The 26,700-nt window shown below is 35.3% G+C and overlaps 1 protein-coding gene across 1 annotated transcript in view; it reads right to left on the bottom strand.

Annotated features, from left to right (window-relative positions):
- Positions 1 to 26,700, bottom strand: part of LRP1B (LDL receptor related protein 1B) — a 2,023,931-nt gene that overhangs the window by 664,378 nt on the left and 1,332,853 nt on the right. The window contains exons 30-31 of the mRNA XM_058301027.2: positions 18,626 to 18,800; positions 17,720 to 17,814 (exon numbers count right to left, since the gene is read on the bottom strand). Coding sequence (XP_058157010.1) covers positions 17,720 to 17,814; positions 18,626 to 18,800 — 270 coding nt within the window. The remainder of the gene's footprint in view (positions 1 to 17,719; positions 17,815 to 18,625; positions 18,801 to 26,700) is intronic.

Raw genomic sequence — 26,700 nt, 5'->3', positions numbered from 1 at the left:
ACATACTTAAAAAAATGAAGAAATATCATAAAGCTGCATCCTGTATTATACCTGTAGAAGGATTATAATGTTCTAGGTATTCCCAAATGGAGATCTTTTCAGAGTACTCCAAAAATGGCATGACTATTCCTGGGCGGAGCTATTTCTGATAGGAGCCGATTTTCTATTAGACAATCTCAGTATATTCTTCATCTCTACCAAGAATATTTAGTTTTTATAATTTAAATAATACACACACATAATATAATTACAGAAGTAAAATATTATATACAGACTTATATAATTATATAAAGAAGTTACAAGGTAATATATTAGACAGTAATGATGTTGTAAAGTGAAAACAAATAAAAGGTGCCACCATTTGATCATCTCGGTGTGTTTAAAATTTATATTTCACACTGTTGTGTTTGTCTTTTCATCAGAATACCACAATTATACAAAGGAATACACTTTTGGAAAATGTACTCAGGAAGCCCAAGCACTCACCCTGCTTTGCCCCTGGCTTCTCTCTGAAGTGAATGTGATTATAAGGTACTAACTTTTAATCAACTTGCCTACGTGTCTCTTGATTTGCCTCACAGATAGAAGGCCAGGCAGCCTTCTACAAACTATACCCTCACCTCAAAGTTTTGAAGTGGTAATAAAAAGAATAAATGCCACTTGTGATAGTACAGGCACATAGAAAGTACTCAATAAATATTAGCTATTTATTAGTAGTATGCATTTTAGTATTTCCCTTTCAAGATAAAATCCTACTATAAAACCTCCAGCTATCTGGTAATCCCTACGACTCATGATGTTAAGACAGTTCAATTAGAAGAGACACCTAATGTATTAATCAGCCAAAGGGCTGCTGATGCAGAGTACCAGAAATCTTTTTAAAAGGGTATTTATTTGGTGTAAAAGCTTATAGTTACAAGGCCATAAAAAGTCCAACTCAAGGTTGCTTTCACACCAGCCAGTTACCACATGTTGAAGCAAGAAGGTCACGGATCTCTGGCTTGTCTCTGCCTTCCCCTCGGGCTTCCTCTTCCTCTTGAGCCTCCACTGCTCTGCTTCTTCCCATCTTCGGCTGCAGGCAAGCATAGGGCTTCCTGAATTAGTCTCAGCTGTTCTCCCCAATTTCAGCTGTAAACTATCAGGCAAAATGACTCATCTCTCCCTAGGGCTTCAGCTATTTGAGCCTTCTTTCTGTCACATGGCTGGATCAAAAGTGACAATTCTCTCTCTTCCCATGTTTCTGTCTGTCTGTGTGTCTGTTTTTATCAGACCCAGCAAGGGGGTGGGACTCAACCTGAGACATGCCCTCTGATGTCATCAAATCAAAAGCCTTAATCTTAACAGGTAATCTAATCAAAGAAAAGCCGCTGAATTTAATGCAATCAAAGGGTATCACACCCAGAGGAATAAATTAGTTTACAAACACAATCTTTCTATTTTGGGGATTCATAGAACAATTTCAAATTGCCACACTTAGATTGTGCCCTTCATTCACAAATGCCCACAATATTCTATTGACTCTAAAAAATATAGATTGAAATTAAAAATGTTTTCACTGTGAAAGAAAATAAAAGACATGCTCAGACTGGAGGAAAATAATTGCAATTCACATATCTGACAAAAAGAATAGTGTCTAGAATTTATAAAGAACTCTGAAAATTCAGCAGTGAAAATGAACAAACAATCCAATTAGCAAATGGGCAAAAGATACAAACAGACACTTTTTGGAAGAGGATATATAGAAGATTTATAGACTTCAATTAAGTATATGAAAAGATGTTCAACATCATTAGTTATGATGATGGAAATGCAAATCAAAACCATAATGAGCTATGACAACGAATCTATTAGCATGGCTAAAATTAAAAAAATAGTAACACCAAATGCTGGTGAAGAGAAACTGAACCATCCATATATTATTGATGTGAATGTAAAATGACACAAATGCTCTGGAAAAACAATTTGGCAGTTTATGAATAAAACTTCAACATGCAACTAACATTTCACTTAGCAATTGCACTCCAAGGCATTTACTCCAGAGAAATGAAGACTTTTATTCATGCAAAGGCCTGTACACAAATGTTTATAACAGATTTATTGGTAATAGCCAGAAACAGGACTCAGCCCAGATGTTCTTCAACAAATAAATGATTAAACATCATGTGTGGAAGATTGATTGATTTATCCAACAGACATGTTCTTAATTTTTATCTGCATTCCTATGGATATGAACTAATTTGCAAAAATGGCCCTTTGAAGATGTATCAATTAAGTCATGGATTCATTTGTGAATTCTTCTAAAATACTATTTAGGTATGGCCAAATTGAATGTCAGGACTTAATCCATATAACTGGAGGCCTTAACAAGAGAGAAAATTCAGATGCCCAAGGAATCTCCAGATTCTTTTACCAGAAGGTAGTGAAAACCAGAAGAGCAGGCATGAGGGGAGAGGAATCGTCAAGTATTGAATGCAGAGATGCAAGCTCAGGAACCACCAGGACTGTGGAAAGCCAGTACCAGAATGCTTCAGACTTCTGGAAGAAAGCATGGCCTTGATATATCTTGATTTTGGACTTCTAGTCCCTAAAACCATGAGCCAATACATTTCCATTGGTTAAGCCTGCCAGGGTATTATATTTGTCATAGTAGCTCTGGCAAACTGAGATACTGTGGAATACTATTCAGCAATAAAAAGGAACAAACAATTTTATATACTACAATTCTGATAAATTTTCAAGGAAATATGATGATCAAAAAAAGTCAATCCCAAAAGATTATATATTTCCTGAAATCATTTCTAGAACTTTCTTGAAATTACAGAATTTTAGAATGGGGAACAGATTAGAGATAAAGGGTTAGGAACTACACAAGGAGAGGGGGCAGACAGTGTTATGTGGGAGGGATGTAGACAGGATATAAAATGACAACAGGAGAATTCTGTATTGTTTTTGAAATGTTCAGTGTCTTGACTATGGTGGAAGATACAGGAAGCTGCACATGTAATAAAATTGTATAGACATAAGAACACACATACACATGCAAATGAGTACAAATAAAGCATGAAATCTGAATAATTGCTAGATTTTATCAGTGTCAATATCCTGGTTGTCATATTGCATTATAATGTTGCCAGAGCTCCAACTGGGAAAATTGGATAAAGGGTACACAGGCTTGCTTATATTATTTATTAAAACTGCCTGTGAATCTAAATTTATCTTAAAAATTTTCAATGAAAAAATAAGCACAACACTCACTAATTACTTCAGTATCTATACTGCCCTTATCTAAACCAGATCTAAATTTTCCCTTGCAAGTACCCTTCTCAATACACCCTGCTTTCAGAAGTCATTAAGACAGAGTTCCACAGATAAATTAATCAACCTAATTCCTTAATTGCTTATCTTATTAAACTAAGATTTCAACATATTCCTCACCCACTCTGGCATAAATCATTTTGCCTGGGACAATTTATTCTATATTAAAAACCTTTGGTCATTTGGTAAGCAGTATGTGCCTTTTGAACATAACAACCTTTGGTCATTTGGTAAACATTATGTGCCTTTTCAAAGCAGCATACAAAAATAGAAGGAAGTTCAGAACCAATGGAAATGGTTTCTTGAGAAGATATCTCTGTGGTGTGTGATTCAAAAGATCATTTTAATAGCTTTAACACCTATAGTTTCATAATTTGCCAAAATTAATTTACCATTTGATATGTAAAATAGACATTTTTTAAAAAAATGCAATGGATTATGTCATTCAAATTTTTAGAATTGTAATTCTTGCCAATATAATGCTAAACATTCCCTTATGTTAGTTCTTTTTCCTAGCCACAGGGAAAAATTCAGAGTTTTCTAAACATATCATTCTTATGGCTCTATGTCTTTTTTTTCCTTTCTGTTAAAAACAACAAAAGCCCTTTTTGTTCTGCCACCTCCTTAAAACAAAAGTATTTTTTTCCAACCAAGATCCAGTTTTAATTCAATATATCACTCATTCTGTCTTAACTTTTCCCTATTTTTCTTCCCCACAAAGAACGTTTCCTATATTTTCAATGTCTTCTTACCTTGTCTTTTTTAAAAAAAAAAGATTTATTTTTTATTTATTTCTCTCCCTTTCCCTCCCCCAGTTGTCTGTTCTCTGTGTCCATTTGCTGTGTGTTCTTCTGTGACCACTTCTATCCTTATCAGTGGCACCAGGAATCTGTGTTTCTTTTTGTTGCATCATCTTTGCTGTGTCAGCTCTCCGTGTGTGCAGCACCATTCTTGGGTAGGCTGCACTTTCTTTTGTGCTGGGCAGCTCTCCTTACGGGGCGCACTCCTTGCATGTGGGGCTCCCCTACACGGGGGACACCCCTGCGTGGCGCGGCACTCCTTGCTCGCATCAGCACTGAGCATGGGCCAGCTCCACACGGGTCAAGGAGTCCGGGGGTTTGAACCGTGGACCTCCCATGTGGTTGGCGGACGCCCTATCCACTGGGCCAAGTCCGCTTCCCCTTATCTTGTCTTTATGGTGTATGAGACACAGTACACATCAACACTAAATTTAAGTTTATCTCTATTATATATCTAATTCAAAAGGTTTGTAATTGTTCACATCTTTTCCATTTACATGTCTATGATGACCTTTTTGAAGATGGGTCAGAGGTTTTACTTTCAGGATCTGACAGTATACACTTCATAGCTTGTATATATATATTTTAACCTTTAACATTTGAAAGAATGAGTAAATGAATGATCAGGTGAACAAGTGTAGTAAATTTAAATTATGTCTGTATATGCTGAATAATTATAATATTAATTTGTCAATTTTTCTGGTCTTTTTTTGTAACCAATTTTCAACATTTCTCATAGTGTACACAACCATGTATATAAAGTTCTTAATACATAATAAAAGTGACTATGCTGAGTAACAAGTATATATAAAAAACAGAACTGCATTTTATGGAGATTCCATTATTAGTAAAGAAGGCTCACCTTCGTTCAGTTGGGCCACACCTTAATGAAAAAGAACATCTTCAAAAGATCCTACTTATGAACACATTCAAACTCACAAGAATATGAATTAAGTTTAAGAACATGTCTTTTGAGAGGGTATATAATTCATATCTAGGAATAAAAAGAAATCTTATTTTTAAAAAGTGAGGGTCCTTGAATGCTTTTGATATCATAAAGAGTGCTTATGAATGTTATCCTTGAATGGGTTTCAAAATCCGCTTTGTACAATATTTTGGTTTTCCTGGCTGCTATGACAAATACCGTGCAATGGAGTTAGCTTAAGCAATGGTAATTTCTTGTGTCAAGGTTTTGGGGGCTGGAAATCCAAAATCAAGGTATTAGCAAGGCAATGCTTTCTTCCCCGAGTCTGTAGTGTCCTGCTACTGGCTTGCTGAAACCCTTGAGATTCCTTGGCTTGCATCTTTGCCTTCCATCACGTGGTGATCTCTCTTTGCGATGCTCTTCTGGTTTTTATTGACTTCCAGCTTCTTCTTGTGTGCTTTCTCCGACTGTGTCCAAATATCTTCCGCTTACAAAAGACTCCACTATTAGGGATTAAGGCCCACCCTCATGCAGTTGAGCCACACTTTAATGAAAAAGAACATCTTCAAAAGGTCCTATTTATAAACAGGTTCACACCCACAAGAAGATGGATTAAGATTAAGAGTATTGAGAGAGTGCATAATTCAAGGCACCACATATCAATCAAAATAATTAAATAACGGAAAATTCCTGGTAGGTTTCAAGCAGGTACACTTGAAGGTTGAGTAAATAAAAGACTTTTAATTGGGGCTAAATTGAAAATAAAGGAGAAACATCAACGGAATAAAATATATAGTGCACTAGATTCTTAAGATTAAGCCATGAAGGGTAGTGCTGATTGATAAACCAAGTTACTTTATGTGAGTGTTAAGAGATAAAATTAATAATATAAATATATTTTAAATATAGAAATAGATTTAAGTAGGAAATTAAAATTCTCTGTGTTATGTAAACTTCTGTAAGCACTTAATGTATCAAAGACTGAACAATAAAAAACTTATTTGAGAATATTTAATTCAACAATGGATAGCTGAAATGTTGATTTGTATTTAACAGAAACAAAGTTATTCAGCCGAAACTGCCTGAAGTTAGCAATTATGAAGTCTTGAGTGATGCACACTCATAAAATGCTAAGTTGGGTGTTTTGATAAAATTTTGATCCACTTCTATTTCAAGTATGCCACATGTATGGATGTAGCAGCACACAAGCAAGGGAAAGCCAATGAACTACAATATAAAAATTCCTCATATCAGAAGATCTAGTATATCAGTGACATTGCTATTTTAAAACTAGCTTTTAAAGATTCATAAATAATTGTAGGGACAATTGGAACAGAGGTGAAATTGGTTCTTGCAAATTCCTTACTGCTTAGAAAAGCCTACTACTATCTCCTAATTGGACCCACATCTCAGGAGTAGAAACTCTGGGTTTTTCTTTCCTAACTTTCATGCTTGAAAGAGTACCAGTTTTATTCCCTAATCTTTGCTGGAGGTCAGGTAATTACTATACAAAATCGGCCTCTCAGGGCAAAGCATAACAGTTGAGATTTAAGATGGACTCGGAAGCAGATACGTTTAGACTTGAATCCCGGCTCAACAATTCACTGCAGGCAACTAACTTCTTTCAAGTTAGTTGAAAGTTCCTGAAGCTACAAAAGATGGATAAGGATTCCTTACACAAATGATTGTTGTGAGTTGATTAACGCAAAGAATGTTGACAAGTGCTTTATACAGAGTAAGTGCTTAAAAATAGTCACTATAATTATATTATTATTTTTGTTAATGGATCATGGTTCTACCATATCCTACATCCCAAGTTAGCTCTTGCAAACACAAAGGTGTAGTTTCATGGTACAAATATAGGTACCATAGCAGATGATATAGACAATGACTGTCACAAGCTGATGCTGCCTCAGTCTCACCAGATAGAAATTTGTGTTTCCTCTTTAATTCTGGGAAAAATAACTTATAATCTGACAATCAATATACACGAAGAGAAAATCGATCTAACAGCACCACTTCCTTTCCTAATCACCTAATTTTCTTCATGGAAAATGTGTAGGGAATGAACTGAGAAGGTAGGTTCAGCCAGACATCACCCTGATAGACTTATCATGAAATAATAGTGGCAATAATTGCCAGCAGAGAAAAATATTAGTGTAATTCAATGATTAAATAATGCAGAAATAAATGTTCCTATGTATATAAATATTTCATGGTATGACAATCATGAACAACAAAAACAGGTTTTTGATTTTTTTCCATACTTTATATGTCCTTCACCATACTGGAAAATTCCGTTGTAGAAATTATCTCAGGGGAATATATCTGAAAGAATCTTGTAAAGTGGGATTACTGTGGCATAAATTCTTAAGAGTAATGCAATGATTTTTCTATATCAAGTGTTCCCTTGTGAGATTTTACCTTTTATGGTTTCAATTCTACATTAACTAGCAATATAAATTTATACCCAAAAACAAATAAGATTTTTCTGATTATTTCTTTCATGTCTCTAAACTGTTCATAACGATAGGAAAAAATAACAAAAGAATCATTAAAAGTAGTAAAGCAAAATAATCTGAAATGATTTCAATAATTTGTCTAGCTTAATAGATGAGCTCCTGAATACAATTTAAAGAAATGGTTCAGATATGCACAGTGAAAATACCATAACTTAAAAAAATAGTTACTATGTGACATAATTTTTAATGTATTTTAATCATTGGCTATAATATTCTTAAAATCATCAGTGTCCTATCTGGCCTGCATTCCACACAAATAAAGAACTTAAACTGATTGAAAGTAGGTGAAACTTTACTGCTGTAAAATTATTTGCAAGTATATTTCTTATTTTTGGGATAGGTCAAAAGTTGGAATTAATGGGATCAGAGTGAATGAGAGGTTACTGTAAAAATAATTCAATTTTATGTTTACTCTCTGTGGCAAGGGGACTAGTCAATATCTAGATAACGTGACCAACTCTATTTTTGCCTGTGCTTTCTTTTTATGAGAAACCTCTGATTAAGATACTATTGAGAATCAAATGATCACAGGTTAGAGAAAGGTGAAAAAAGGCAAGAAGAAAAAGTGGAAAAGCCAATTAGAAACCAAATATTTCCAAAGTTTCCTCTGCAGCTAACAATGCATTTACTTATAAGCAACTAAGTTAACATAATGTTTGTATGCCATACTTGGAGAAAATGAAGAAATATGTAATCCAAAAGTACTTTAATTTGTTTCCTACTCATTAGAGGCATTGAACGGAATGCAATATGAATCAATACCCAGATCACCAAGTAGGCACTTCTACTGAAAGTGCAATTTCTAAATATCGCATTCACACAGTAATCTTACTGAACTAAAATGTATAATAAAATCTTAGGTTTATTCAACTCCATCAGAGTTTCTTTTTGTAGGAATAGGAAACAGGATTCACTTCATTCAGCAAATATTTATTGATATCTATTTATATGCCACAGACTGAGCTATGAGTCAAGGATGCAAGGGTAAATAAAAGCATATGGTCCCCAAATTTAAAAATTTGTCTTTCTCATTGGCAAGATTGTATTTAATCAAATAATCAACCATCAGATGAAAAATAAAAACAATGACAAAAGCTAAATGGTAAAATGCCTGGTGCAAAAGAAGTCTTTATAGAAGTAACCTAGGCCTAATCAAGGAGATCAGGAAGGAGTCTTTGAGGAAATAATATTTGAGTTGAAATTTGGCAGATAGTTGAGAATGAATTAAAATATGAGGCAATGGGTTACATTTCTAAGCAAAGGAATAACTTGTGAAAATGTACCATGAGGGGAAGGAGCCTGATGAAGTCATAGAGAATCAAGGAATAGTACCATGGATGGAGTGACTAGCTTTAGTTACACTGTAATTCTTTTAAATTACAAACTCACTCTCTCGTACTCAATTTAACTTCCAGCACCTGATGTATTATAGGAAATTCTTTCCTTTTTCTTTCTTTTTTTGTTTAAGATGCCACATATATATATACAACCAACAAGTGGATCTTTACTTATCCCTATGAATTCTTCTGGATCAGCATTTTTAGAGTCCATGGTATGGTACCAATATTGGAAACAAGTAAATTTTGCCCATTATTATTCATTTCAAGAATTAAAAGAAAAAACAACTACTATAAAATTGGTATGAATATTTTCTGTTTACTTTTTCCATACTTTTATAAATGTGTACATCCATAAGCAATATATACTAACGTTTCATTGTTCATTTTAAAATTACACAAATTGTATCATACTGTATCATTCTGCTAATTACTTTTCTCATTCAATATGTTTGGGAATCTATTAATATACATACATACATATACACATATATACAGTATATATAGTATTTTAGCCCAACATGCTGCTTTTATTTAGCCTTCTTTTGATGAAGATGTAAACTCTTCCCAAATTTTTATTATAAACAATGATTAAATGAACATCCTTTTACTTGTTTCATTGAGCACATATATGAAAATTCTCTAGAGTATATAAGTAAAGATGGACTACTGAAACACCAGTGATGTGCCTTTAATTCTAAAAACAGTCCATAAAAAGGTAGATAATGAGATTGAGTCCTAGAAAAGGTAAGAGGCTTGTTCAAGGTCCGAGCTAGTAAGTATCAAAGCAGAGTCGAATTCATGTTTGTTTTGGAACCCAAACACTTTTCCCCCAACCAAATTGTTCTACAAACTCAGGATATGTGAAACTTTTTAATGTGAAATTTGCTTTCAGCTATCCCTACTTTCTGGGTTCCTGAACATTTTTTTTCCTCTTGTATCTATACCCTTCGTCTTGTACCTACTCCTTGAACAATTTAATTCACTTAATTTGTAATGGTAGTTAAGGATGGTGAATGTCACTAAAGGAAATATTAGGAACCACCAACATAGAAACATTGCTCTCTTTAAGAAGGTGGGGAAGTCTTGTCTGTTCATTTTCTTCTTCTCTGTACCTAAAATTGGGATTTCTTTGGCAAACAGACATGCAACAGAATAGAGCAGGCTGAATTTGCCACAGAGCACCTGGATTTTTTAAATATAAAAATGTAATATGTTTATATAGGGGGAGAAGTGTGGTGTATGGGAATCCCCTATATTTTCTATGTGACTTTTCTGTTACCTAAGGCTTCTCACAAAATAAGTGAAAAAAAAAACAAAGCAAAAGAGACATTGGGAGAACATACAGAAAAAATTTTCCATATAGGTGAAAGATAAGAGATCTTAAAGAGATTAAAGGCACAATGCCAAAAAAAGTTTTCTTTCTTTCCTTTCCTTCTTTCCTTCCTTCTTTCCTTCCTTCTTTCCTTCCTTCTTTCTTTCTTTCTTTCTTTCTTTCTTTCTTTCTTTCTTTCTTTCTTTCTTTCTCTCTCTTTTTCTTTCTTTCTTTCTTTTTTCTTTCTTGCTTTCTTTCTTGCTTTCTTTCCTTTCTTTCTTTTATTTACTTTTATTATTGTTGTTTTCTTATTGGCTTTGTTTTGGGAGAGGTTTTGGTTTGCAGAAGGGTTGCAGCTGTGGCAGGGGAGGTCACTGGATCCAGGTGTCCATGGAGAGAAATGTTGGGGGATACACCTGGGGCATGCCTCTATAGAGTGTGCGTGTGTGAGTGTGGTCATGGGGTGCTGTCTTGGTGGGTGGAGACCCACAGAATAACCCATGGAATAATACATTCTCATATTGGCACATCCTGCTACATAGAGTAGTGAGAAGTTCTGGAATACATGGGCAGTGCCTAGCAAAGGAGGGTGTATCAATGCACCAGGCCATTGACACTGATGCTTGTACTTAGGAACCTTGTTCTTGGGAAATTGAAATTTGGCTTGGTAATATATATTGCTTAAGAGTTACCTCCTGAGGGCCTCCTTATTGTTCAAACGTGGACTTTCTCTAAGCCAAACTCAATATACAAATTCACTGCCTCCCGCCTGATGTGGGACATGACTCCCAGGGATAAGCATCCCTGGCATTGTAGGATTAATACCAAGTACCAACTAATGATGCATTTGGTGAAAGACTTAGACCAAAAAGGGGAACTATTAAAACTCAAATGAATTTTTATGGCTGAGAGATTTCAAAGGGAGTCAGGAGATCATTCCAGAGGTTACACTTATACACATCTCAGGAGGATCTCACTGTCTGCCACAGTAAACAATGCCTCAAACAGGGGTGCTCCTGGGGGCTCTAGAGACATTTAGACACTATAGGCAAGGAAGACAACCCCAGTAAATCAGCACCCTGTCAGTGGGTCTTACCTTAGAATATATGATAACTTATCTCCCCCAATGTATTAGAGTTAGACTCATTTATAATTTTCCTATACATGGTTCTTCTTTTCTATTTATTTGAACCTATAATTAGCACTATACCCATTAACTATATGTCAAAGAGACTTAAATCATCCAGTTGTTCATATGCCAGATGAGCCTTGACTCTCAATAGAGTTGCATCTAATACCTACTCTCCAGTTAATCAAACTCACCCAGGACAACAGACAAAAGGATGATGATGGACAATGACCAATCCAAGAAGCAGAGAGTATCTTCAACTTCAAGCAAGAGAGTTTCATCCATTTACCCAATGGGATCTAAGCCCCCTCGCAATTGGAAGCGTTACCATCCCAAAATTCTTAAGATAGAGAAATGAACAAACACAAGAGGGGGATGCAACTATGGACTAAAATAGACTTTTTATTATTCTCGTATTGGAAGAACTTGTAATATTGATATTAAGACAGTGTTCACCAGAGATTCTGAGGGGAGGGAGTGGGAACAATAGGTATAATATGGGGCATTTTTGAGACATTGGAATCGTTCTGCATGATATTACAATGATGGATACCATTATACATTTTGTCAAAACCTATAAAATTGTGCAGTGCAAAGTGTAAATCATAATGTAAATTATAGACCATGGTTAATATTAATGCTTCAATATGTGTTCATCAATTGTAACAAATGAACCACACTAATGAAAGATGTTCTTAACAGGAGAAAGTGTGGTAGGGGGAAGGGGTGGGGCATATGGAAATCCCCTATATTTTTTATGTAAAATTTATGTAATCTAAAGCTCCTTCGAAAATAAAAAATAAAAAAGATCATAACTATAAAATTCTCATTCATCATATTGTAGAAGCCAGTCAATCTTAGGACTTGGTTAATATAACTAGTTATTTAAAGTAGATAGTTACCTGTAGGCACTTGTAAGTAACCCCTATCTGTAAACCATTTTAAGAACTGCAGGAGCAAGGTAAGGGTCCTGGGGTCTGTGCTGGGAAAATCTGAGAGTAGACTCCAGATATCTCAAACTGTCTACCTCTAGAATTTAGCAGTAAGACAACAGAGAGATAAATCTCCAAATGTGCATAAAACTTTGCTCATCTCAGAAGCTCTCTTGGTTACATATATTTCCTGTGCTAGATTTCTATTCAATAAATTCTGTATTTATTCTTCACTGAACTAATTTATCCTCTTAATACTACAGACAATCAAATCATTGAAATTCCTGTTTTTTGGGACCACTATACCTGGTTGTACTAGTGACAGATTCTATTATTAAAGGCCAGATGTTTTTCCTCATAAGCTTTTTCTCATTCAGTCATCATAAGAATTATATAAGAGAGACATTTTGTCTTGATTTTACAGATGAGAAAGCTCAGCACCACCAAGCTAACAAATAACTTGCTCAAGGTCACAGAGTTAAATTTACTTAATGGCATCCAAAGTGATTTACTTTGTGTGCCTCGTAAGTAAAAGGACACTGTCAAAATTTTATCTGGGGCTATTGCAAAATTTGATACTCAATAAAAATCTGTTTATTGAATAAATAAATATCTGGCTTGCAAGCCATACTCATTAATGCTGATTTAAGGTAAGGTTTGGAAAGATATTTTGAGTTATTTCTGGTAAAATAGCACATCTTGCATAAATTAAAATTAAAAGGGAAGTGGATGTAGCTCAACTGATAGAGCATTCCCCTACCATATGGAGGACCCAGGGTTTGATACCCAGGGCCTCCTGACCCGTGTGGTGAGCTGACCCATGCGCAGTGCTACCGCCCGCAAGGAGTGCCGTGCCACACAGGGGTGTCCCTGTGTAGAGGTGCCCCATGCACAAGGAGTGCACCCCCACAAGGAGAGCCACCCCTCATGAAAAAAAAGAAGTGCAGGCCACCCAGGAGTGGCACCGCACACGTGGAGAGCTGACACAGTAAGATGATGCACAAAAGAGAGAGACAGATTCTTGGTGCTGCCTAACAAGAATCAAGCTGACACAGAATAACACACAGCAAATGGACACAAGAGAGCAGACAACAGGGGGTAAGGGGAGAGAAATAAATAAAATAAATCCTAAAAAAATTAAAAGTGTCATGTTAAAAATTCATTTTAAAGTAATTTTCAAATATATCAATAACTGAGAGAGTAGACATCTAATGTTTGTTACTGAATGTTGACTCATCATCCATATAGAGTTACAAATCACATTTGGGAAAAGCAGATGTGGCTCAAGTGATTAAGCTCCTGCCTACCACATGGGAGGTTCCTGGTTCAGTTCCCTGTGCCTTGTAAAGAAGACAGTGAACTAGCATTTCAGGCAGGTTCAGCAAACTGACACAAGAAGATGATATAACAAGAGATACAAGAGGAAAAACATAATGAGAGACTCAACAAAGCAGAGAGCAGAAGTTCCCAGTGCCTCTGAAGAAGGTGAGCAAGACAGAAAGCTGACATGATGGGCAGGTGGGGCAAGCTAACACATCAACATGATGCAACAAGAGAAACAAGAAGAAAAACATAATGAGAGACACAACAAAAGCAGGGAATGGAGGTGGCTTAAGCAATTAGGTGCCTTCCTCCCACATCGGGGGTCCCATGGTTCAGTTTCCAGTGCCTCCTAAAGAATAAAAGAAAATGAACAGACTCAGCAAGTACAAACAATGAGGGTTGGAGATAAATGAACAAATAAAATAAATCATAAAAAAAAAATAAGACTGTAAGGGGAAGATAGAAAAAAATATCATATTTGGACAAAATTCCTGATGATGAACCAACCACAAAGAATGTATAGTAATTTTAATTCCTCTTTTATGAACTTATTTTCTATAACATGTTTGGTTTTTCCTTTAATTTATTTTAGGTAGCAAAATGGACATTTTGTATTGAAGAAGATAAGGTTTTTCCCATTATAGAAACAAGCATATAAATTAACTTTTTGGTATAACCTAGGGCTACCAAATTACAATGTAAGGACTTTATTTGCTCATACTATTACCACCATACTCACTTTTCAATATTAAGTATTCTGAACAACTCTAGATAAGCACGAACTGAATTGCTTTAGCCCAAATTAAGTTCTTTGTATGAGTCCTAATCTTGCAGAGCCCGGTGTTTCTTTTGTTCTATCATCTTCCACAGAAAAGTATTAGCATTTCAATCTGCCTTTATTTTCTAACAGTACCCTGAATTTCAATTGTGCATCAAATGTTAGAACAAACAGTCCATAGAAAAGAGCTGTTAACAATATCATTTTATATCAGTGGTTTATTCTATAGAGTACAAGAAAAGAATTATTTATTTTAAATCCTGGTAATACCACATCTTTATTGAATCATTACTATTCGACATGAACTATTTCAAGTATATTTCTACATTTCTAAAAATAAAAATAAATAATTACTGAAAAGTTTCATGGCATATTGATTTCCTTCCCCGGATTAAAAATATACTGCATTCAATTCAAAGTAAAATTATAATATTCTATCATTTGCATAGTTGATATAATGTTAAAAATCCAGATTCACTATCGGATTTTTATAAATGATAGATGTGTTTGAATTGGAAAATAAAGATATGATGATTCTTACTCCTCAAAAAACAAGACAGTATGAGGAAAGAATGAGCAAGATTAGAAAAAAAATACTAAATGCTATAGATATCTATGTACAAATACTTAATGTATTATCTTCTGAAAGAATATTTACACTTAAGATTTTCAAGGATAAAATGAAACTTTATATAAAAGCCATTGATGAAGACCTGGAGGAAAAAAATAAGGAAAAAAACTTTCTTTTTTAAGTATACTTTTAAAAATGCTATATTTATCAGAGTATTACTTCAGATTTCTACTTGATTTTGGTTACGGAGACTGGGATCTAGTTACAGGGCAAAGAGAAGGTTTCGTGGTGCATGAGCCACATTATTTTAAAAATATTTTTGTATTTTAAGATATAAAAATATTTCACCTTTTGCCTTTAGATTGAATTTTTAAAAAAGGAATTATACGTACATTCAGAACTTATGTCCTTTGTGGTTATAGAGGCAGATCCATCTCTATCACCTCTTCTTGACCACAAAAGACTGATACATTTCTTCCTGGCAGAATGCCTGCTAAGGTCCAAAGCATAATGAATAGGTAAAGAGATGTGGCCATAAACATATCATTAGAAACTCAAAGTTCCTTCATTTTTCATTTCATTGGCATTACAAGGCTCTATTTATATTCTCATATTTACTGTAGTTTTCTTTCTATAGTTCCTCTTCCTGTAATGTCCTTCTCTAACACCCCCTATTTAGGTTAGTGAAATCTGACTAAGACAATAAAACCCAGCTCACACATCACTTCCATGATTAAGACTCTTTTTTTCCTAAAAAAAATATTTATTTATTTATTTAATTCTCCCCCTCCCCTCCCCCCACCCCAATCTGCTCTGTGTCCATTCACTGTGTGTTCTTCTGTGTCTGCTTGTATTCTCATTAGGCAGCTCCAGGAACCAATCCTGGGACCTTCTGGAGTGGGAAGAGGTGATCATTTTCTTGTGCCACCTCAGCTCCCTGATCTGCTATGTCTCTTATGATCTCTTTGCTGTGTCTCTTTTTGTTGCATCACCTTGCTGTGCCAGCTCTCCGTGTGAGCAAGCACTCCTACACAGTACTCTGCGCAGACCAGCACTCTGCACAGGCCAGTACTCCGCATGGGCCAGCTTGCCACACGGGCCAGCTTGCCTTCATGTGGAGGCCCTGGGCATCAAACTCTGGGCCTCCTCTATGGTAGACAGGAGCCCAATTGCTTGAGCCATGTCCGCTTCCCAAGAACCTTTCTATGGAATTAATTTTTTCTTCTTCCATGATCCCATAACATCTTACTCAGATGATCTGTATAGTGCTTTCTGCTTTATAATTTGTCATCTCTTCTAGACTGCAAGCCTTTGAGTGAAAGATTTTTTTTTGCCTTACATCATTATTGCCTAGAACTAGACCCAACACACAGCAAACAAATATAAACAAGTAAATCAATTGATTGCTTTTCGTTTAATTTTTATTTTATTTATTTACATCTATTTATTTTCTCTCAGATTTCTGGGTCACTTCCAGGATATATAAAAAACTTATGGTGAAGTAAAAGGCATATACTTTCTGCTTTTAATTTTTAAAAAGACTAGAAACAAGACATAATTTGGCAGGTGTGACAGTGTGAAGATTTTTGTGGATCCAAGAAAAGACCATGTTCTTAGAATTAACCCATTCCTGTGCATATAAACTTATTGTAGGTGGGTACTCTTGATTAACTTACTTCTGTCAAGGGGCCGTAATTAGATTGCATGACCGAGGGTTGGTCTTAATTCTTTTACAGGAGTCCTTTATACATGGAGGACTAAAAGCAGCAGACACATAGGAAAAAAGCACAGAGACAGAGAAACCCCAAGAAGCTGAGAGAGAGAGAGGTCTTGGAGGCCAGAGGCTGGAATCAGACAGGGAAAGAGGCCCCTGAGAGGCTGAAAGAGAGGAAGCCCAGGTGAGAGGAGAGAGACAAGCCATATGCCTGATTGCCCTTAGATGAGCACGGGAAGAAAGCCCGGAGGGGAAGGCAGAGACCCAAACCAGGAGAGCCGCCATTGTGTCTTCACACATAACAGGAGTCCAGGATTGCTAGCAGCTGACCTTTGGTGAGATGGTTTCTCAGATGGTACCTTGATTTGGACATTTTCACAGTCTCGGAAACGTAAGCTTTTAACCTAGTATGTTCCCATTATAAAAGCCAACCCATTGCTGGTATATTGTTCCCAGCAGCGTTTAGCAAGCTGAAACAGTGGGGAACACTCAACTTTCTTTTTGCCCTGTCCAAGATAAGTTTAGATTATTTTGTTGGAATGAGTCGAATCTCTCTTTTAGCACTAAGGTATTTCATCTGATGACTTGCAAAAATAAAATACCAAACTAAATAAACTTACTGCAGAGTGAATGAAAACTGCTGAAAATTAAATACTAAGTACTTAAACCCAAATCATGACTGTTAATAATGACATAATAATGATGATCAGGGGAAACACCAGTATACTACATTGCTATTATAGGTGTGTATCAGACATTTGTCAGTGGAAATGAGATATTAATCGATTTCATTAAGTTTTAAGTAACTCAGTACTACTTAATATAATTCAAAAATTCTCCTATTAAAGGGACTTATGTTCTGATGAAGAAAAATAATGTTTCCTTCTTATCTGGCATAGAATGCAATCTGATTGCTTCAATAAGATTGATCAATTCCCAATTTAATTTATATTACTAATCTGCACTATTTTCTTTCAGGTTCAACATCAAAGATATATTGTACAAATGCAGGTTTGTCATATTAAAAACTGCAAAGATGAACTATTAAAAAGTCTTACCAACTGGTTCCTTCTGATTTTGGAAGAGAATCTTGCTATTACTGCCATCCATGTTTGCCATATTAATTGTGTTTCCATCTGTCCAGTAGAGTTTCCTTAACATGAAAGACACATGGATTTAAAAATAATAGTTGTAGACCTACTTGCTGAGCAAAACATACATTGACGAACAAAGTAAAATCAAAATATATTCTTGACTCATAACTAATTATATTAGGATGACCCACAGTTGTTGAGCCAATAGCTGATAGTAACCTGCAAATTTGCCAGGGAAGAAAGCAGTACTCTTGCTTTTTCCTTTCACTGAAGGAAAATTATCTCCCTTCCTTTTTCCTCCTATATCCCACACTGAATATTTAACTATGACTACAGTAAATTATTTTCATTTTAAGCAATTCATCAAGTTTGAATCATCCTGGCTGCGGAGAAATCAGACACTGTAGAAGGAAATAAATTCATTTCAACAATTCCTGTTTAAGGCGCTGGGAGAAAGAATTTATTTTAGCCTTACTCAAGCTCTCTCTATGGGTACATGATGATTCACCAGAACATGAAAGAATCTAATGAACTTAGATACTGTTAGTATAATATTAACGTAAGTTTTTAACAACTGGCATTCTAAGGGAAATCAACCACTTTCACCTGCATCTCTTTTTATGCTGACCTGTCACTCCTTAGAAATACAAATTAATGAGAACATACAATAATATATAAAAACATGATTTTATGCATATAACAGAAATCTCCAATTAAGAATCTCTTTACAATTTCCATATTTGCATTTGCTATTTCAACTCTATGGCCAATTAAAAGTTTTCTATTAATTAAAGAATTTTTTAAAATACAAAATCAGAACAAAGGTTTTTGGAATTTTGGAAAAACTTAAACAAGAAAATCATACTTTACCCCCTGACTGGGTGAGCCGCAAGACACTGTGGCTTATCGATTCCATGGATAATTGAGGTTTTCAAAGAACCATCTAATCGTGCCACATTAATTTGAGTTTCATCATATTCTGAACTAACCCAGTATAAATTACGTGATACCCAATCCACTGCTAGCCCTCTGATACTCTGAATATCTGTAAAACAGGAAAGAGAAAATGAAAGAGGTGAATGAAGTTTCTCATTCTGTTGACTCTCCAAGTGGGCTATTTTCTTTCTCAGGGAAAATTTAATTTACACTTTAATTTGTCAGCTAAAATTGTACAAGATTGTAATCTCATTCCCTTATCAGCCCTTCTCAAAGCATGAATAATCATTAATGTCTTACTGCTGAGCCATTTGAAAACCTGAAGCCCGATTAGCATTGAAATTACACTAATCCTCAATGATTCAGTAGTAAACACTTCGTAGACATGGACAGCAGTCTTATAGTCCAAGGTGACCAAAATTCAAATTAGAGTAATAGCTTCTCCAGTTGGTAGCACATCTTTCTAGTTAGGAGAAAGTACTTGTGAGCCACCAGCAAATGAGCTATTTTATGTTTTAAGTGCCAATTTATTACTGAAATGAAATAAAACAATTCAACTTTCCTGAAAGAATCACCAGAGTTGAACATTTTTCAAAGTAGATAATTAACAGGAACTGACTGAGCTATGAAAAAGAAACTACTTTTCTAGATTCTACAGAAATTACTGAGATCCAATTAAGTTTGGATTCATTATATCAACATGAATATTTGGGTTGCTTCCTGATTATTCAATGTGACTTCTTTCATCAAACAGGGAATTTAGGTTTGAACACAATTAACTGCACATTTTAATGAAAAGATAAAATGAAGTTTTGCAAATGATGAATTTTAGAAAATTTATTAAAAAACATTAGCATTTAAAATACACCAGTTGAGCCCCCAATCTGTGGCATCTGACTGCTCTCAGCTGCCTTCATTTTGCCTTTATTTTATAATATTTTTTAAATGTCCGCCTTTATCTCTGGAGTCCTCAAAACCAGTGTTCTTGACTTACAAGGCACCTGGATAGTTAAAATGTTGTGATTCAGTAGGTGTGGGGAGGAACCATGATTCTGCAGTTCTAACTACCTCTCAGACCTGCTGTGGCCATTCGTGCCAATGGTAATGAATTTTAAGATCTTCCCATTGTATTATTTTTCAAAAGAAGCCACAAAGTTGGACTTTCATGTGAAAGCTTAACCTCCAGATGGTAAAACTTTTCCAATGAGTTCAAAATTTAAAACAGCAAAACAAGATGTGGAGACCCAGCAGTCTGGTTTCTGGTGCACGATTGGAATGGTAGGTTCCACTGCACATTTCTGTCCTGGAATCTCAACTGAGTCTACTTTTCTGCTCAAAAGTCCTTTTATTATTATTCTAAAGAACTTTTAATCATAGCGCTCCTAGAAGCATTCCCACTGTTTCATGCTTTCCTCAAATCAACAACTTCTCACTCTACAAGTAACTGTTCATAATCAATTTTACCAGTAAGTGGGTGAATCGAATGCAAACTTCATTTCTCAACCCCAAACTTCAAATTCCGATTTATATTTAGTTGTCCTCATTCAATTCCCTCTTTTCTCAAGAACAAAAAAGTAACACATGACCTCCCTAAATCTGAACACGCCATGTCTGATACTTATTTCTTTGCTTCAACCAAGGTCTGTCTTCCCCATCTCCTCCCCCTTTTAGACTAATTGTTTGGACAGAAGTAGCATTGGGTGCACATTCCAGTCAGCACAGAGAAACGAGAGGAGATCCAGTGATTTGGAGGATAGAATGGTCTAGACTAGCCTACAAGTTTCAAAAGGAGGGAAGAGAAAGAATAGGTTAGAAAAAAGAGTCATGGATGATATTTGGGTTAATTTTCCCTGAACAGATGAAAGATGTGACTCCATAAGGAAACACATCTGATTCTAAGTGACAAAATAAAAATATTGTAAAAAGAACAAAGGCAATACATTAAAAGAATCTGAAAAGATACATCACTAACAACAACAAAAAACTAATTACGTGAACACCAGGCTTCTCAACAGCAATAATGGAAGCCAAAAGGCATGGAGTAATATCAGCTAAGGGTTGAAAGAAACTAACTCTCAACTTAGAAATTTGTACTGAACAAAATTATTTTCAAAAACAAAGAATACATAAATGTATTTTCAGATAAATTCTCAGATAGATTGTCACTGAGAGAGTTTCCCTCAACTAAAGAAACTTTAAAAGTTACAATTCAAAGAGAAGGAAAATGATTGCAGCAAGAAAGCCTTAGTTGAAGGAGGGAGTTGATAAATCAATTAACATGTACTAAATCTAAATGAACAAGGCCTAGTTTTCAATTTTGTGCTTGTGAGATTTATTCAATTATTTACTTAATTTCTAAGAAGGAGACCATCTTACACCAGTGTCTTTGGAGTGGGAACAAAGGATTTTGCCTACAAGCATTCATGCCTTTAAGGAGAAAGGGATCACAACTCTCTCAGAACCTTACTTAGGGCAGATATGATTAGCAGGGATGACATCCAATCAAAACTCATTTGAGATGGGTTTATAGCCAACTTATTTCTGTGTTCTTAGGAGCAAAATTTAATAGGCAAGTTGGCAACACCCTTGAAAATCTTTCTCAAAGGAACTTTGAAAGTATTAAATATCCATTTTTTTGCAATTTGAAAAACTGTAAAAACATTAATTCTATATCTACACAAATACAATATACCCTTACATATGTATGTTACTATATAGAATATGTGATAAAAATTAATAACATCCTTGAAACCCACCAACCAATTTATTTTATTTTTTTAAAGATTTATTTTTTATTTATTTCTCTCCCCTTCTCCCCGTTTTCTGCTCTGTGTCCACTTGCTGTGTGTTCTGTGTCTGCTTGCATTGTCGGGCAGCAATGGGAAATTGCATCTCTTTTTTATAGTCATGTCATCTTGCTGTGTCAGCTCTCCATGTGTAAGGCACCACTCCTGGGCAGGCTGTGCTTTTTTCACATGGGGTGGCTCTCCTTGTGGGGTGCACTCCTTGCATGTGGGGCACCCCTATGCAGGGGTGCTCCTACATGGCACGGCACTCCTTGCATGTGGCAGCACTGTGCGCAGGCCAGCTCACTACACAGGTCAGGAGACCCTGGGTATCTAACCCTGGACCCTCCATATGGTAGGTGGATGCTCTATCAGTTGAGCCATGTCTGCTTCCCTCCACCAACCAATTTAAGAAATAGAACATTACAAATACTTTAGGAGCTCTCCAAGTCCTCAGTAATTTTGTGCCTCCAGGACCACCAACAATTTAGTGTTTCCTGTGGCCTTGGTTTTGTCAGTTTAACATAAAATGTGCATTATTTTTGTAGAGAATATGGGGGAAAGAATAACTTTGATTAGTATCTATATCTTGTAATGTCCAAAAATTATAATTATTCCTTTCTTAGAGAAAAGACTCATGGCTGATTTGGGAAAATATCCAAAGCAAGAATCTTCTTATTTTCATCTGAATCAATGTCACCAACATCTTTCCAATTATCCAGTTATCTTCACGTCTCTCTCAGTCATCAGGTTTGATTAGTTCTATATCTACAATGCCCCAGGTATCTGTCACCTTCTTTATACTTCTCATTGTCTAGTCTAATTTGTTTCAGATTTAGAATACTTCTAAAACTTTCTAGTTGTATGTATCTTTATCTATAATCCCTCATTTTAACGATCTGTTACATATTTCTGCCTGATTTATTTTCTGAGTTGAAAAATCTTTAAAAATCTTCAGTGGCTCCGCATTGTCTTGAGGAAAACCATAAATAAATAGCTACTCACCCTGGAATAAGGCACTCGATAATCTGTTCTCACATTAATCTCTGGTTGACTCTCCTACAAGTACTAGCTGCCATACACTGCTTGCTCCTCTTTACACATGAAATATCCAGCTCATTGTATCAGCCTGGATTGAACTTGCTACCATTTCCTCCCAAGGCCCATCCTGAATATTCCTCAGTGAGTGCTTTGGTAATCCCATGTCAGAATTCAAAATCCTTCATGATGATTTTCTGAGAAGAGGCTTATATCCTTGTTATAGTCCTTTCCACAGGTAGTTATTCGCATCTCACTCTTTCACCAGCTCTAAGGCTCTGGGACCTTAGGGGCTATCTTACTTATGTTCACATAATTGCCAACACACCACCCATCCAGTATCACTGATAAAGAATCCAGAATATGGTGTGAACTCAATACAAGTTTATGGAGTAATATAAAATCAGCACATTTATTTTTCTAACTAAAAGATAAAGAATAAACATAGGAAGTATGGCTTACTTAGCACTCATTACTTTAGACAGGTAGTTTTCAATGGAGTGGCATTTGTAGGTGGGAGTTTTCTTCTCTCTCTCTTTTTTATCACAGATATTAACATTCATCCACCAAAAGGCTTCCATGGTGAAAATGAAAGTTGAAAATTCTCTTCAGAAATAGGGGAAACAACAGATGTTTCCCTATCTAAACTTTCTAATTAAAGATAAGGACTGCCTCCAAAATCTAGATTTTACTGTTTTTTTCTGACCTGCTATCATTTCTTTTATTCTCTCTGGATCAATGATCAGAATACTTTTTATTTTCTAAGTATTTTAATTACTGGTTACTATTAAAAACAGTGTCTTGCAAAATAGAGGAAATGAATCTCTACTAACTGGCAAGATAATTGTTGGCTTGATAACAATTTCAAAAACTAAAGGAAACCTACTCTGAAATGGGTCCAATTAGATTCAAAGTATCACTGAGAATTAAATTAGCAATGTGATCAATAGGGTTGAGTATAAAATGGTTTATATTTTGTAGTTTTAAAAAAAGCACATGATTATATAATAATTTCCTATCACATAAGAGGGCATACTTTACAGAAATAAACAGACATTACTTCTAATTCATATTCACCTTTACTTTACTCATTTTTAGGTTTCTGCTTCATTTAACCTAACAATCCTGTTCTTTCAAAAAATAGATGATTCAAGTACTAGAAAAATACTTTCTCAGGCAATTGTACTTGCCCAAAGTTGAGTCCTTAATTTTTTCCCTAGAATAATCAAGAGAAATCAAAGGCCTTTTCAATAAAAAATGAAATTCTATTGACAGTGGTCTGCAATCTTGTAAGGCTGTCAGCATGTCTCAAAGCTTTTGCTCATATTTCAGAATAAGCAATAAAATTGTTGGCAAGGAGATGAAATCACCTGTATACTTAACCTGGATACTACCAGATGAACTCCAGGGCATATGCTGAGTATACAAGTGAACCCTGGATAGGAGATTATATGCAAACCATGGAATTACAGTAAAGTCTGTGCTGCTCCATTTGCTGGATTCCATGTTCATAAAAGGGAGGAACATTCAGATGGGGGAGGGGAAAGAATAGTTTTGAGTTCAAAGGACTAAATACAAACATGGGTGCAAGCAAAGCTTTGGAAATTCCTAGCATGGTAAAAGATACTTCCTCATTTACACAAGCAAAATGTAATATGTACCTCAAAACACTGTGTGAGGAATCAATAATAAATAAAACAGGATAAATGCAAATAGGAATAGTAAGCTACATTACCCCTGGCTTATATAAGGAACTTTAGGTTTATTGATTTTTTTTCTTACTCTGTTAATGACAAGCAGAACTTTTGAGTTTTTTAAAGGCACTCTATTATCTAATTTAGTATATTCTGGGTAGTAGATGAGCACTCAGAAAGGGCAATAGAACTGGTGGGATAATCTTAAAAAGGGAAACACCTAATATAATTAGTCCATATCCACTTGTGATAAAGTCCCAAATCCTCTTACCAAAAGGCATTAAAGATCACAAGACCTCTGAAGAAGCCTGGGTATGATTTTGCCTTTATCATTTCCTCACTTTAGCTTTGTGTCAGTGTTTTAGCTTCTGTGGACCTAAATTTTCTCATCTGTAGGATGGAAATAATTCATAACAAAAGGATTGTAAAGACAATACTCTGAAGAACCTTATTATGATGCTTGGCACATTAATGTCAGCTAATATTCATCAGATAAGAGAAATAAACCTTGAATAATTGGAAATTTATTTGGAGCAAGCACTGATTCAAGTAGAATTCATTACTACCTGAAAACAGGGGGACTGGCCGCTACCAAGAAACTCTGCCAAGATTTGTTACAGTTGTTTATTTTTTTCTTAAGATAAAATTACCTTTGGTTTTTGTGAAAAAGACTATAATAGTACATATTTGTTAAATTATTCAATGAGTGTACCTGAAGCCATGTATTAGTATGTATACTTATAATGCGTTCTACTTGCTCCAAGCCACTATCACACACAGTTCGTGGGGGCCAGGCAATGCATAAATGACTTTTTCAGAGTATGGAAGAAGGCAAGGCAAGAACACTATTTCTAGGTCCCTTCATGAAAGCTGGGGCCAAAGAGCCATAAAGTTTTCCTCAAAAAATGGTCTGCTTAGGAAGAAAACAATGGAGATGAGTAAGGCAATAAATAGATGTAGGGCCTACTTTTTAAAGCTGGCTTCACATTAGACTTAGAAAAGGAAGACATGGAAATAAGTTTCTCAAGAATAAATCCAGTAGAGGAAAGGTAGCTTAGTGAGAAAACAGAGGCCAACTGTGTAAGAAATAAGAGAAAGTTCTCCAGAGAGTCATTCACAGGGAGTCTAAAAGATGAAAGAATAACATAACATACTGTTACTGGCTAGATTTGAGATCCTTTGATGAGTTCAGAAGCTAAACTGTTCAAAAGCTAATTTTAAGTTTTTCTATTAATGAAATGGTATATCAGTCTTTATCAAGGTTTCACTCTGGAAGAAAGAGAAGCAGTGCCATTCAACCTGTAGAGTGAGCCAGAAATGGGAGAGTCATCTTTGACAAAATCTATCCCTTATCCTCCATATCCAATTGTTAGGTTCCAGTATATTTTTACTCTTTGATAGCTCTATAATCTGTCTATGCTTCTGCATGTACCTTAGCCCAAGCTTCTACCATCTTTTACAAGAACTACTAGAGCAGTCAACTAATTGACTCCCAAAGCCCACTGCTCACCAGCCCCCAGACCAGATCTGGCCCATTCTCCATCAAATATAACAGTTAGAGTGATTATTTCCAAATGCAAATCTAATCACTTAACCTCACCCCTTGAAATTCCTACTTCCCATTATTTGTAATATTGAAATAAAAATCAATAACTTGTCCTATAAAGGCCAGCATGCTTTAGCTCCTATTATTATTTTTTATTTCACTGGACTTGTCAGTACTTCTTTGATACTGTTTGTACTGGCCCTCCTTCAATTTTTTCAACATTTCTTATTATTTCTTGCCAGAGGCTTTGCACATGTTCTTTCTGTACTTGGAATGCTTCTCAATCCCTATTCCACTCTGCAATACACATACACACACATAGATAACTCTTATTGTTGAGGTATCAGCTCAATCATATTTTAACTTCCCTGATTCAGTTACTGTTGTTTTATGTCCTCATGCCTCCATGTTAAACACCTTCAAGGTATCTATCATAGATGTACATTTCACATTAATTTATGTGAATCGTTGATTAAGCCCACTACACTGGAAGCTCCCTCAACACAGGAACTCTGTTGTTTTTTGGGGGAGAGAGATTGATCCTCATGAATATATAGTAATTATTAACCACTAATAATTAATAATGAGAAAATATTTTATGCAAATTTTGGTTAATAAGTATAAATTAAGTCTACTAAATAGAAATAAGTCTTTGTGATTGTCTCAAAGATAAGCTCACCAAATTACTACTAGACACTAATCCATAATTAAATAGAGTAAAAAAATGGACCCCTCCCTTTTTTTTTTTTTTTTCTTTTTAGACAGAACATCTTTTGCTCTATACAATTTGCACAGCATTTTCGGAAGTATTCAGCATTCCATGAACAATTTTCTCTTAAACTTTGATGAAAATCTTCAGGGAAGTCTACCTAACTGACTGTCAGTCTTATGAGGAGCCATAAGTCCTTTAACTGTTTTTTCAAGGAGTGTAATGACATTTATCTA

This window comes from Dasypus novemcinctus, chromosome 7 (assembly GCF_030445035.2).
Source record: "Dasypus novemcinctus isolate mDasNov1 chromosome 7, mDasNov1.1.hap2, whole genome shotgun sequence".
Classification (NCBI taxonomy): Eukaryota; Metazoa; Chordata; class Mammalia; order Cingulata; family Dasypodidae; genus Dasypus; species Dasypus novemcinctus.
This window is presented reverse-complemented; position numbering and strand designations above follow the sequence as displayed.